General features: G+C 40.1%; 1 protein-coding gene across 1 annotated transcript; it reads right to left on the reverse strand.

Moving 5' to 3' along the window:
* Positions 1 to 3,259: 3,259 nt before the first annotated feature.
* lin28aa (lin-28 homolog Aa) lies at positions 3,260 to 10,435 on the reverse strand. Its single transcript, XM_084943781.1, has 4 exons — positions 10,405 to 10,435; positions 9,759 to 9,931; positions 5,792 to 5,976; positions 3,260 to 3,494 (listed from the first exon to the last, which is right to left on the reverse strand). Exons 1-4 carry the CDS (start codon positions 10,433 to 10,435, stop codon positions 3,275 to 3,277), a joined length of 609 nt encoding a protein of 202 aa, XP_084799907.1. The 3' UTR covers positions 3,260 to 3,274.
* Between the last annotated feature and the right edge of the window lie 2,380 nt (positions 10,436 to 12,815).

Raw genomic sequence — 12,815 nt, forward strand, 5'->3', positions numbered from 1 at the left:
CTTTGATGACATACTGGCACTGCAGTTGTGGTAAATTCAAAAATCAAAGTGTGCAGAAAAATAAACTCTCAGCACGCCACCTTTTCCATCCTTTTAAAAAAAATGTTTATCAAAACAATTTAGCAATCGTCAAACTTTGAAGACTAACAGCAGAGTATGAAACAATCCGTGACACACATTCTTTTTGTCATGAGCATTGATAGTCTGAAACACCAAAGATCGATGTGTTGAGATGAGACAACACCGGATTATACACTACTAACCCCAGCCCCTTTACAATATTCTACTATATACCCATCTACAACGATTATAGAGGAAAAAAAATACAATAATAGTGGAACATTTTCTTCATATCGTATATCATTGGCAAGTTATTTGAAAGAGGAAAAAATATAAAGAACATCATCACACTGGGTGCATGGACATATGAAAGAGTCAAAAAGCAACAATCATTTCACATCATCATCATGTAGTCATTGTTTTCATAATCAAAACTGTATTATAGTAAAAAACTGAAACTGTTGCACCAAGACATTCACTTTGGCTTCCTCGTCACACACCTCACATCATGCGAATGAGCATTTAATCCCTGCTTTTTCTTGAACTAACACCCCATGACTCCTTCCAATCAATCTGAAGCATTCCCTGAGATTTCAGATTGGTAATTCCTGAGATGAGCCTAAAGAGCGGAGGTATCTTTTTTTCCTAACCAGCAACCAACTGTGTGTAGTTTGTGAAAATTCAAAATATATATAAAATAGGAAACATATTCAAAAGTGATTAAACTGAATAGAACAAATATTAATGCATTTTACGATTAGTGCAGAGTAATATTGCATTGGTTTTGGCATTAACAACAACGGGCTTCTCCTCTGAAAAGGCTAATTGTGCACCAAAGAAAAAAACAAAAACAAACCCCCTCAAGAAAATCACACAAGGAAGAGGAAATTTAAAAAAAAAAAACACCCTCACATTTAACATCGGTTCCTATATTGTGTACCTGTACAGTATGCACTGTATATTGTTCGCTTTTGGTTGCAATATTTCTGTTGCATTGCATCCATATTAAATTAAATGACAATGAATTATCAAGCACATATGTACAAAGTATTATGAGTACCTTGATGTTAAAAATGTATTACCCCAATGTATTCTCAAGTCATATGTAGCTTTTAATGATATTTGCCAATTTTCTGCTGTCTACTAGAACATTCAGTGCTGCGAGGCTTCAATTGGAGCGGAAGGAGAAGCTGCAGCACTTTTGGATGAAAATAAATAAGTATGATAGTTTTAAAAAAGCTTTAGAATAATTTTACATATATATTAATTGGGTGTAAAAGACTCAGTCAGCTTCTCCTGTAAAACGGGAGTAAAATGCTGATTAGCTAGCTAGACCTACATGCTCCTCCGTGCAGGCTTGGTGTTCCTGAACTACTACCCTACTAAGGGTTATAGGGAGGTAATGTCTTAAATAACTACCTACTAGTGGATATAAACAAAAACACCAGGCTTCCCACTGTCTGATTCTGCCTCAGTTTTACTCAAGCAAGAGGAGAGCTAGCCAGACCCTTTACTAACTTAAGTCCAGATCAAATATCTTACCAGAAGTGACGTAGATGTAACGGGGTTTGTGTCGCATTGGTTTAAGTTCTTTCAAATCCAAATTGAGGTGATTATAAAACAGCGCTCTTATACACAGCAGCCACTGCAGTTAGAAGATACTTCACATGGAAAGTTGACAATGGTTCAAACTCCCATGAAAACAACTTAAAATGAAGAGAAACTTTTTTTTTTTGCTGCCCCCTTTGGGTCAATATTTTGATTGCTATGTTTTATCCCAAGGTAGTGCAACACATGACAGCTGGTATGGTGTAGTATGTGTGCCCAAAGAAAACTTCCTGTCAGAAAATGGGCAGGGTTTGTAAAAAATAGTCCCCCAACCTCTTTCTTCCTGTTAATTACCGAAACCCTATACCAGTTTTTCAGAAAGACACACTAGGCTATGGTTGGCACACTAGACCGAGCTCTCAGCCTTAAGCATATATGGTAAACAGACTACAGAGATCTGTTAACTTCACTTCTCTAACACTCTACCCAGAGTTTGCTTTCACTTTCATAAGCTGTTTTCACATGTTTTAATGTGTTACAGCCCTGACATAATCGCCAACCTCAACTCAAGATAACCCCACAAACTCCTCCCATTCTGAGACTATATGAAAGGCTGAGAGCCTGGCTTGGATGTGGTCTGATGTATGCTCACCAGAGACTGATTTCACAAAGTGTTTGGTAAACCTATCCATCGACGTGTGAAGTGACAAGTCAATCCGCTAGAGGTCAGTAAAGTCAGGGAACTGTTGAGTTACTCTTTAAGGAAGTATGGCGGTGTGGTGTAAATACTGTAGTGCAAAGAGGATTTGACTTAACCCCAGTTCAAATCACAATCTCTGAAGCTGTATTCTGAGAATAGTTGGTTTGTCATCGGCTTTTAGGATGATAGATTTACTAGCAGACCAAACATGGACCAGTGAGGTAAACCATGTACTTTTAGATAGCCAGCCAAATACTGGATGAACAAAAAATGAAATGAAAAAAAAAAAAACAAATTTAAAAAAACAAACCTGACCAAAAGCTGGAAAGCACCTCTGGTCTAACATTCATTTGGCCCCAGGAAAACTGGATGGTCAATTGCAATATTGGCAGCTGCCAATACATTGCTAATATACCCTTAAACCCCCCCCATGTTATTTCACAAACCCCTCCCCCATCCCCGTATGATATGCAAACTCTAACATTCATTACAGATGTACTAACTGTTACATCTACGCCCTGCCGGATAGTGAGGTGTAACAGTCAGGAAGGAAACAAAATGGTAAGGCAGCAAAAGTGTAGCTATACTAAACACACTGAGTATTACTCAAAGAAGAAGAGGTATAATGCCCACAGCAGAGGCACATTATTATATAACAGAAATCTACGTAAACTCCTGAAGATCATCCATTACATAGCATTGCTCACTACAATCTCCAATCCCCAATACCAGTGATTCATACATTAAGCAAGCGTCCTGAGTGCAATAGTACAGCAGTATTCCTGAGTGTTACACCAAATAAAAACCAAATTAAAAAAAAAGACTTCAGCAACATTCTTCAAGAGTATTTTTAACCTGAGGTAGTTCCAAAAGCAGCTTCAACAGGTGGAAGGGGATTGAGTCTCCCTCCACTCCATCAAAGCAGTTTGATTGGCCTCTGTGCTTCCCCAGAGTCGGATCCTGTGTTTAATCAGAGGTCTCGGTAGGTGGTGCCTGCTGGCTGTGCTCCTCCTCGTCTCCTTTGGAGGAGAACAGTTTTCCCTGAGAACCCGGTGAAGACTGTTGTGCTTTGATTGGGCAGCTGGCAACCATGTGGTCAATGCTTTGGCAGAAGTGGCACTTCTTTGGCTGGGGAGGTAACTTACACTCTTTGGCATGGTGGTCTAATCCTCCGCAGTTGTAGCATCTGAAAGAATAGAAAGACGTCTATTGAACCTGCAGTGGTCTCAAGAAAACAAGCAGCAAACACAAGTATATCTCTGTATTTGGATATAGCTTCCATATCCAGAAGAGATGAAGCAACCTATTATGTGGAGGTTATCACAATGTTGTGATACAATAATACTCTGCTTGTGATTAAACATCTGAAAACAACATTTTAAGGTCAGATAATGTTCCAGCTTGATATCAAACTCTATACCAACCAAAAAGTAGTAACTAATGTGACAACTAAGAGACATTTTTGCATGTTGAGGTTTTCAAGCTGCAGCAAGTTACAGCGTAAAGCCCTCAACTTAAAGCTTTTAAGTTACCACTAGATGGCAACATGTCACCTAAAATGAATACGTTTGCATTTGGTCATACTTTAAGTCTTTAGGGAAACAGTAGAAGTAAAAGTTTTCTATTTGACCAAAAATACCATTAAATTTCAGTAGCGTCTGTTTTGATTAGGAGGGTTTTTAGAAGACATAAATTGGGTGGCGAACCTGGTATTTTTATGCGGACCTTGTTACCATGGATCTTTAAGTTTTGTGAACCGCTTGAGACGCTTTTGTATCAAAGGTAGGCCGATAAGGTGTCCACCGTCCACCGTTTGTAATCTATAGCATGGCCACGCGTACAGGGGCAGAAGACAGATGGGTGGTGGGCGTGGGGTGGTCAGTATGTGGCTCTGTGGACCCTCTGCTACCTTTGTAGCACCAGATAAGGTTGGATAAGGGCGGCTGCCAAAGGGTCAGTGTGGCTTTGTAGCTGTGGTCGTTGGGGGTGGTGTCAAGGTCTATACCATCACATCACAGAAGCTCCCTACATCAGCATCCATCAGAAAGCAAGTGGAAGGAAGGGGAAGTGGTCCCTTTGTCTAAAAAAGCTGCAGTAATGACCTCTGAACTCTGACCCCCAACCCCTCCCCAATCCTATCCCAGCCCCCCAGCTCTCTTGCTTTTACTCATACACCGTTGCCATGACAACAGTGACCCTTCACCCCCTTGGCAGGGCTCTTACATCTGTTATCAATTAAATGGACAGGAGGGCTTTTTCCCCTTGTTTCAGTCATATAAATATATAGATGTATATGTACACACACCCTCAAAAAGGTGCCGTGTTTTACCCCGGTGAAGCAAAAATTGATATAATTATCTCCATATAGGTAATAAATATGATCAATTATTCACACGCATACATCCATGAAACCCAATCCAGTGTTGCATAATGAAATACACTGAAGGGGAATGATATCTTTGGATCAGCACAGTCTAGGGAGAGGTATTGAACACAGCAGCCCTCCCAGGACTCTTTGAGGCAGTAATGATCTGTTTTCACACTCACTACTCTCTGGCTGTAATCACAACTGACAGAGGGGGTAAAGTTGATACACCTCTAACCCTGCATTAAATGAATATTCAAAGACTATCCCGAGTATCAAGGCCCCCTTAGTTCTTTTTTCTTCTGCTGGGAGGGGTATTGTTGCCTTTGCCTTTTGATCTTCATGAGAAATTTTTTCCCCTTCTGAACAGAAGCTGATGCTTTCTCCGTTTATAACATATTAATCATTAGTACTGACATATTAAATTTATCACTTTTTAAATTTCTTTTAGAAATGCCTTTAAAAAAAATCGACATGTTTTTATTTTGATAACATCAAACTAGCACCTTGATTTTTAAAGCAGGAATTTAAAGTTATTTTGAAGTCAACGCTTTTATCAAATGAGGTTGGTAGAGGTTTTGGAGGAGATGGAGAGTGGGTTGGTTTGAATTCACCAGGGGCCAGCAGATTTAAACAGTTATTGATCCAGGTCACACGTCAAGCCTGCTGATGTGACCCTTACTAGGGCTAGATGTGGGGGTTGGGGTCAAGGGAGAGGAAGAAAAATAGGGAGAAACTACAACATCATTGTGTATCTACTTCAAACTCAACAAAAAAGTACAGGATTTTTTTTTAATTTATTTATTTATTTTTTGCTGTTGTTAAAGAAGTAAAAAGTAAAACTGAAATATTTGATTCCTGTGTTACTGTGTAAAGTTTATGAGTGTTGAAGTTTTACTGCTAATTTTAATTAGCTTTAGAGCTATTTTATATTGGGTTAGTGATGTTTTTTCTGCTGTTATTAGTACAGTTTGCATATAGTGTACCATAGAAGTATTTCACTAATTTTATTTTTTAATCTGACACCAAGATGCTTCAAATAATTGAAGATGGAACTGAAAGACATCTAAGAAATTAAAGATATTTCTCTTGTTGTGTCCCAGTTCATCCATGCGTACCTGTCCCCCTTTGAACGCCGCTTTTGGACCTTCTTGCCTTTGGGTCTCCGCTCACTGCCCACGCAGTGGATGCCACCTGGTCCGGTCACTCTCTGTGACTCCAGACCTTTGGATGACTTTTTGAAGGTAAACTCGACCGCCTCGCCCTCCTTCAGGCTGCGGAAGCCTTCCATGTGCAACTTACTCTGAAAAGGGAACATAGGGAGATTTTCCATCATGAGCGTAACTGTTTCATGAATTTGAGTTTTCTGGCCATTCAAGCATATTCAAGCATTTACAACATGGGGAGAGTGCTGATTGATAAACGATTTGTTTTCTTCTCCATCACATGTAGATATCTTGTATGATATATAGAGTGATAATTGGATGTTTTACAACTCCTAATATCACACCAAATCACCTCCACGTTGAGCCTGTGGAGACTTTGACCCTTGAGATCAACCCCCACTCATTCCTCACTGTGTGATATCATAAGAGGCCAACTGCACTTATCAGGCATTTAGTATTTTAAGGTGATCGCCAGGCCTCACCTGATGATGAGCAAACAAGCACCAAAGCTTGCTGTTCCCACTCTACTCAGCAGTATGCACACACCGATTTGCAATTCAAAGCACTGTTTCCCTAACGCTGCATTGTCTATTTGGTGTTGTCTGAGTGGTAAACCTGGTGGGGATAACCTTCAACCCATCCCCCCCTTTAAAAGAAATTCCACACTGCTGCCCCCACCCTGATCCCTCTTCCCACCCACATCACAAAGCTCTTCTAACACACTGACCACCACCACTAACCCTAAACTGCAGGATGCAGGGGTTGGTGTTCGAGTTGGGGGTGGGGAGAAGCTTCTCTGTGAGGTTGGGGGTCAGGGTGACATTCCATGAATAGTTGCTTGGCAGAAAGAGGTGGAAGATAAAAGTTTCGGGAATGCAAAAATGATTGATAGCTCTCTTTCATATCGGTACTTGGATATAATGATGATTTTGATCTTACGAGTTCTTGGCTTAATCAGTCATTTTATCCACTGTATTTTAACTGATACTGCCTTCACCTGAAGTGACCTTTGAATAGGATCATCTTCTGGATACTAGTGTCCTTATAGAAACATTTTGGACTCCCAAAGAAAGGAAAGAGATGAAGGAAAGGGGAAGGTGTGGTGCAGTTTTGAGGATAAATCCCATAGACTGGCTAACACAACATGGGAAACCCCTCTCTAAAATTCCCATAGTGCGACTATATGATTAAATAGTCACTCATACCGCAGACTGCTGGCAAAGGAAAACCAATCCATTAATTACGGGGGTTGTTTTGATAGGCATTAATCCCATTTTCTTTTATTCATTTTTTTTTTTGGAGTGAGTTATCATCCATCTCTTATGTGCGACCATCGGTCTGCATTCTTTCTTTGCCCAAACCACAGGGAATCATATTCCACGACAGGTTATAATTTAAAAGGAGACAAGTAGTTAATCTCCAAAACGCAGATTTATATTAAACAACAATTAGGACACACCAGTGGTTAAAACTGAGGTTTAAATCGTTACAAACACAGGCGGGGGTCCAAGTGAGCCAACTAGCAACACCCCCATCAGTGAGAAACAAAACAAACAAAAGTGATGTGTTCTAATCCTCCAACACTGAGTCACAGCTGAGCATCTGCTGCAACGTCCTGAGCAGCGAGGAAACATGATTGGTGAGCCATGACAATTGAGTGGCATTGCGTGGACGTCCATAGAGCCCCAGTCCCATCAGGCCTCTCTGTGCTGCTGGCCGTTAACCCATTTCCTCTTCAATGTGTGACCTTCCTTACCCCAGTAACGGACCCTCAACACACCAGGTTAGTCTCACATGCAGGTACAGAATCAGGATGGGGCCATTTAAAAGTGAAGGACCTGTAAACAGAAGATGACTGGAAGCCAACTGAGTCAGAGAAAGACATCAGAGCAGTGAGGGACAACAAAGGGACTACCACTGAGACAAACGGGCTCGGTCACGGCCACAGGGTGCTTCATTCGAATGCATGGCCCCATTGTTCACCTGCACAAAGGCCAGAGGACCCTGGGAGTTAATTTTCCTTGACACGCGGCCACTAATTTTAGGACTGAGGCCTTTTCTTTTGCAATAACCCCTGTACATTAATCACTGATGTGTCCAGGTTTTCTAAAAGACAGTAAGAGAAATAACTGGCTAAAATGACACCAGTGATATAATTGTAATGGTCAAATGGAAGCTCAAACTAAAAGACAAACATGTGGCCATTTGTAAAAGGCATTCAGTTCAATAACTCTGAACAGTGATTTTAATGTTTTTAAGTAGCTTATGACAGTTTGTATGAATCTATATTGATGGCACCTGCGCTGGTTCTAATTTCATTTGAGTCCCTGTGACTGCTGGAGCACTAATCTACATTTCTGCCAACTGAACTGATGTTTTTGGTTTGCAATATGAGTAATCAAATACCAGCTTCCTGTGTATAGTCAAAAAACATATCAGAGCTGTTCCGCAGAACAATTAAATGTTTCTATATGCATCATCATCAGCAGGCAACAGGAAGACAGAAACGAGCAAGAGCTGTTTGAGAGGACATGCAAACTTATTATAATGAAATGTGGATGGCAGACCTGTGTTATAGCTGTGTATATTATGTAGGTGCATTTATTTATTATGCATTATTTAATCTTAGCATAAGTCTAAATGATGCAAAAAGCAGATCAAAACTAAGTGTTACAATGTAGGAACACATCTTCCCATGATGCTTTGAGAACAAAGAAATTTACCAGGGTGTTCGTTAAATTGGTGTGTTACACTGACTTACAGATCTAGTGTACCTCTGCCACACACACAGAGGGGGTTGAGCAGACGGCAAAGAGCCTTTAATCACTTTATGGTGAGAACTTTGAGGTGAATGGGCAGCTAGTGAGAATGCCTCTCATTCACATGCGAAACCTTTATCTTATCAGATAGAAATGGAGACGTTCACTGAGATAAAAAAGGAGGAGAAGGGACCTCCCCACACCCACACACTTAACTTTAAGGTGAATAAAGGTGTTGGAATGAGCCTTCAAGCTCTACTTTAAAACTAAAAGTAGGAACAGCAGCACCAGGTGGGGGAGAAAAGTGTGTGAGGTGACTGTGTTGTATTCAGCCAACTCAAGTTTGACTGTTTAAAATGTGTTTAATCTGAAAAGCAGTGATCAGGATCAGTAACCCTTTTTAGATACCACCCCAATAGGTTGCTCAAATGATGTGTTAAAGAATTCTGTTCGCAGGTGGAAAATAAATGGTTAGAAAATCTAAACAAACACCCACACACAAAAACAATGCACACTGATGGTTCACGTCTCCAGATGGAGATCAATTAAACGTTTCCTCCTCCTTAATGGCTCAGTTTTCATGCAGCTCAGGAGGCTTATGGATGTAAGCCTGTTAAAAGTGCGCTGGCTTCAATGAACAACAAAAACCGCACATTCATCTCTCCATCACATTGTGTCAGCGTCCTGAAAACCACGAGGGAGGCCCGCTGCTCCCCTCTGGCTGCAACACGTGTTCCCCTAAAGGAAAAACACCCACCGCGCAGCAAAAGCATCAATTTAAGTTAGACGTTTCCGGCGTTGTAGCAATTTTTATCTTTAAATGTCTTTCAGTGCCCTCCCTGTTGAAGGACTGGATTTCTGATTAACGTTTTTAATTTGTTAAGTTTTTGTTTGTTGTAATGTTTTAACTTGTGCCCACAATCCTTTGCTGCTGGGACTAGGTCTAAAAGCACAGAAACTGAAGACTGGAAGAAGATAAGATTGATCTCTGATCTCCTGGTGTGGAGAGATTTTACTTGCTTAGATGGAAAACATATGTTTACCTTTACATTTTAGATATCTTTATTGGGATGCAAAGGAGCTGGTTCACACACCGCCACCACCAGTGCTGCGTTTCACATAATAAACAAACACCACGTCGGAGCAAAAGCAGATCATACCTGATGGACGAACACATCCACCGGCTCGTCCAGCGGCTCTCCCTCCCGGCTGGTCATGGACAGGAACCCGAAACCCATGCGGACGTTGAACCATTTACACACACCGACCCCGTGGAAAGACTCTGAATTCTCCTCGGGACTCGGTCCTTCATCCTCCTCGGTTTTACACACTCCTACGATGAAACAATTTAGCAATTACTACAGAAAAGCTTGAAACCTGCGAAGGTGACGATGCTTAAAAACGCAAAAGATTTTTTTTGAAATCGAAAGGCTAGGCTAGGCTACCCAATCAATAATCAATACGAATCAATACAATGAACAAGATTAGGCTGTATTTCTCGCAAAATTTGAAATAAATTATAGCCAACTTTTTAAGGGGAATAAACATGCGACTTTTTTCAGCGAATGCACAACGAACTAGTGCATTAGCGCAAAAAGGAAACAAAAATATTCTCCCTTCCCGTAAGATGCACAAAATTTTAAAGACAATGCAAAGCACTGATAGACACACGGACTGCACATTTTAACGTTCAAGTGTGTGAACAATGCGTTAAAACGTTCCGCTGCAATCGAGCACACAGTCCACAGGTACAACGACTCAATTAACTTGCAAAAACTTCTCAAAATGTAGCTCAAGTTACCCAACCTCGGAGCTGCTTCTTAGAAACGGAACCCATGTCTTCAGTTCTGCCTTGAGTCAAAATCAGCACCCAAGCTACAGTATCCAGTGTTCAAGCCCTCAAACTGGGTAATCCTCGCAGATTGCCACTTTCATTCAAAATGCTGTGAAACGCAGAAGCTGCGCAGCGAGAGGGAAAGCGTGAGAGGGAGGTAAACAAAAGGGGGCTGGCAACCTATCCCCCTTAAACAATGAGGGGTGCGGGGTCACCGGGAGAATTTTTTTTTTCTGTGAAGACCCCGACCCCCCCGTTCGCTAAACAAAAAAAACATCTTAGACAATACATCGAAATCCTGCCCCACCAGAAAGCGCTCTAACCGTTCCCAGAGATAACTCCCTAAAACCTGCCAGCATACCTTCTGCCATGTTCGGGAGCTATGGTTTAATCTCAGTGTCCACTGCTGCCGTTTCTCCCCTTTCTTTGGACGCCTTTTAGCGCTCCTGCAGTGGCCAGCTCTGTTGGTCAATACAAATGACCATTTCCCACCCAACAAAACCCCCAAACACTCGGTCACGTCCACGTGATTCACAATTACAGTCCCCAGGGATACACTGCATATTGCGTGATGGACGAGCCCAAACATGGGAAGTGGCCAATCACTATAATACGCATAATATTCTTATACCACCTTTGTTGTTGTGATTGACCACTACTTCTGTAACCAGTGTAACATCCTTATATTGCAACCTAAGCATCTGTTCTAGTAGTGAGTTTACACTTACTGTAAATTTATCTGTAATGTATTTTATAGGCAGGGTGAGGCATTTATCTGCCTAAAATTCAACTTTTATTTAAATAAAACCGGATACTAGAACAAATATTTTCGTGTAAGACTTGAAGCATTTAAGCATTTCATTTAAATATAAATAGTGAGGTGAAGCTGCATGTAATAGATGAAAAGGCCAGAAGTAAATGGTGTATAACACTCTACTTGAAGCAATTAGTTTGAGATGTTCTTTAAAAAAAAATAATAATAATAATGGATTTTAATATCTACATTTTATATCTATGTCATATTACTTCTCACGTGTGTTGGTTTCCTTATAATCAGAGATTCCTGTAACTGCTCTCCTAGGAGGGTTTAATGGTAATCCAGATGAAATTGTGAGTGGGGGACGGTTTTTTTCCACATGCAGCAGAGGAGGAAGAGCTCAAAGGAGTCAAACAAGCAAGGTGAAGGCGTGAAGAAGAAAAAGGGAGAGAGAGAGAACAACAACAACTCGGATTTAACAAAAGCATGCAAAGCAGTTCATGCAAAAAAGAAAGAAAAAAAGAAGGCGACCTCACGAAAATAAAACGAAATCATGGCTCAATAGTGATCGATCACATCACGTTAAGTGTGTCGTTGAATTGCGTCCTTGTAAAATGAGTGATGCTTTAAAGACAGGAGGGGGGATAAGCAAATTTATCTCAGCCTAAATTTAAAAATAAATAAATAAATAAAAAATAAATAAAAAGATTGAAAAGGTGCTATTAACGTATTACTGGTGATGTTTATGTGTTGTTACATTTACAAAGGTTTTGGAAATGACAGATAAGATAGGCAAAGTTCGTTTACATGTATTATACTGTTGTCTATAAAACACGGACACATGGATGTATTTGAAATTGTAATTCGTTTGCTTTATGCTACACCAACAAATATAAAAGATACGGTTTTGCATTTGCTAATTTATTTGTGTGTTTGCTGAATAAAAACGATTTATTACTGTCACTAATTTGGCCTAAATTGGTAATACTAAATAATATTGAATATACCCGTTTTCTGTTGTATTTTACTTACTTATTTGTTGAAATGGAAATATGTGATTGATGACTGAGAGGAGGCTGTGGCTCCCAGTTTATCACAATTACCACAACGACCTCTTGTGGACCCACAAAACGTGTTTTTGTGGCCCCAGGATAATATATTTTAATTTAATATGGAAGCTGCACTTCATGCTCAAAGAAAGAAAGAGAAGAAAATTATTAATCAGTGGTTACGTTTATTTTCTTTTTTTTCTTTTTCTTTTTTTTAATCAACAGTATTTTAGTATTTATTTTAGTTTTTACTTTTAGTTTTGTAATTTCGTTTGAAAAATGTGTTTTTAGTGGTATAGGTCGAAGGCACGAGTTGTATGTTTTTGCATAATTTGCTAACTAGTTCACTAACTGACTAACTGTTATTACATTTATCTTTATAGAGGTTTGGCTAATGATCACAGAGGCCGTGAATATTTTTATTGCCACTTCATGTTGGAGTTCTTGTGCAAAGAAAACAATCTAATAAAGTGTCAGGACGTCAGAACTTCCAATAGTGGAGTAAGAGAGCCTTAAGTGCTACCTAATAGCATGACCGAAAGACAGTGCTTTTGGACAATATAACTGAATGCCAGCC

This window comes from Perissodus microlepis, chromosome 11, assembly GCF_051167445.1.
Source record: "Perissodus microlepis isolate ML-2025 ecotype Zambia chromosome 11, ASM5116744v1, whole genome shotgun sequence".
NCBI lineage: Eukaryota > Metazoa > Chordata > Actinopteri > Cichliformes > Cichlidae > Perissodus > Perissodus microlepis.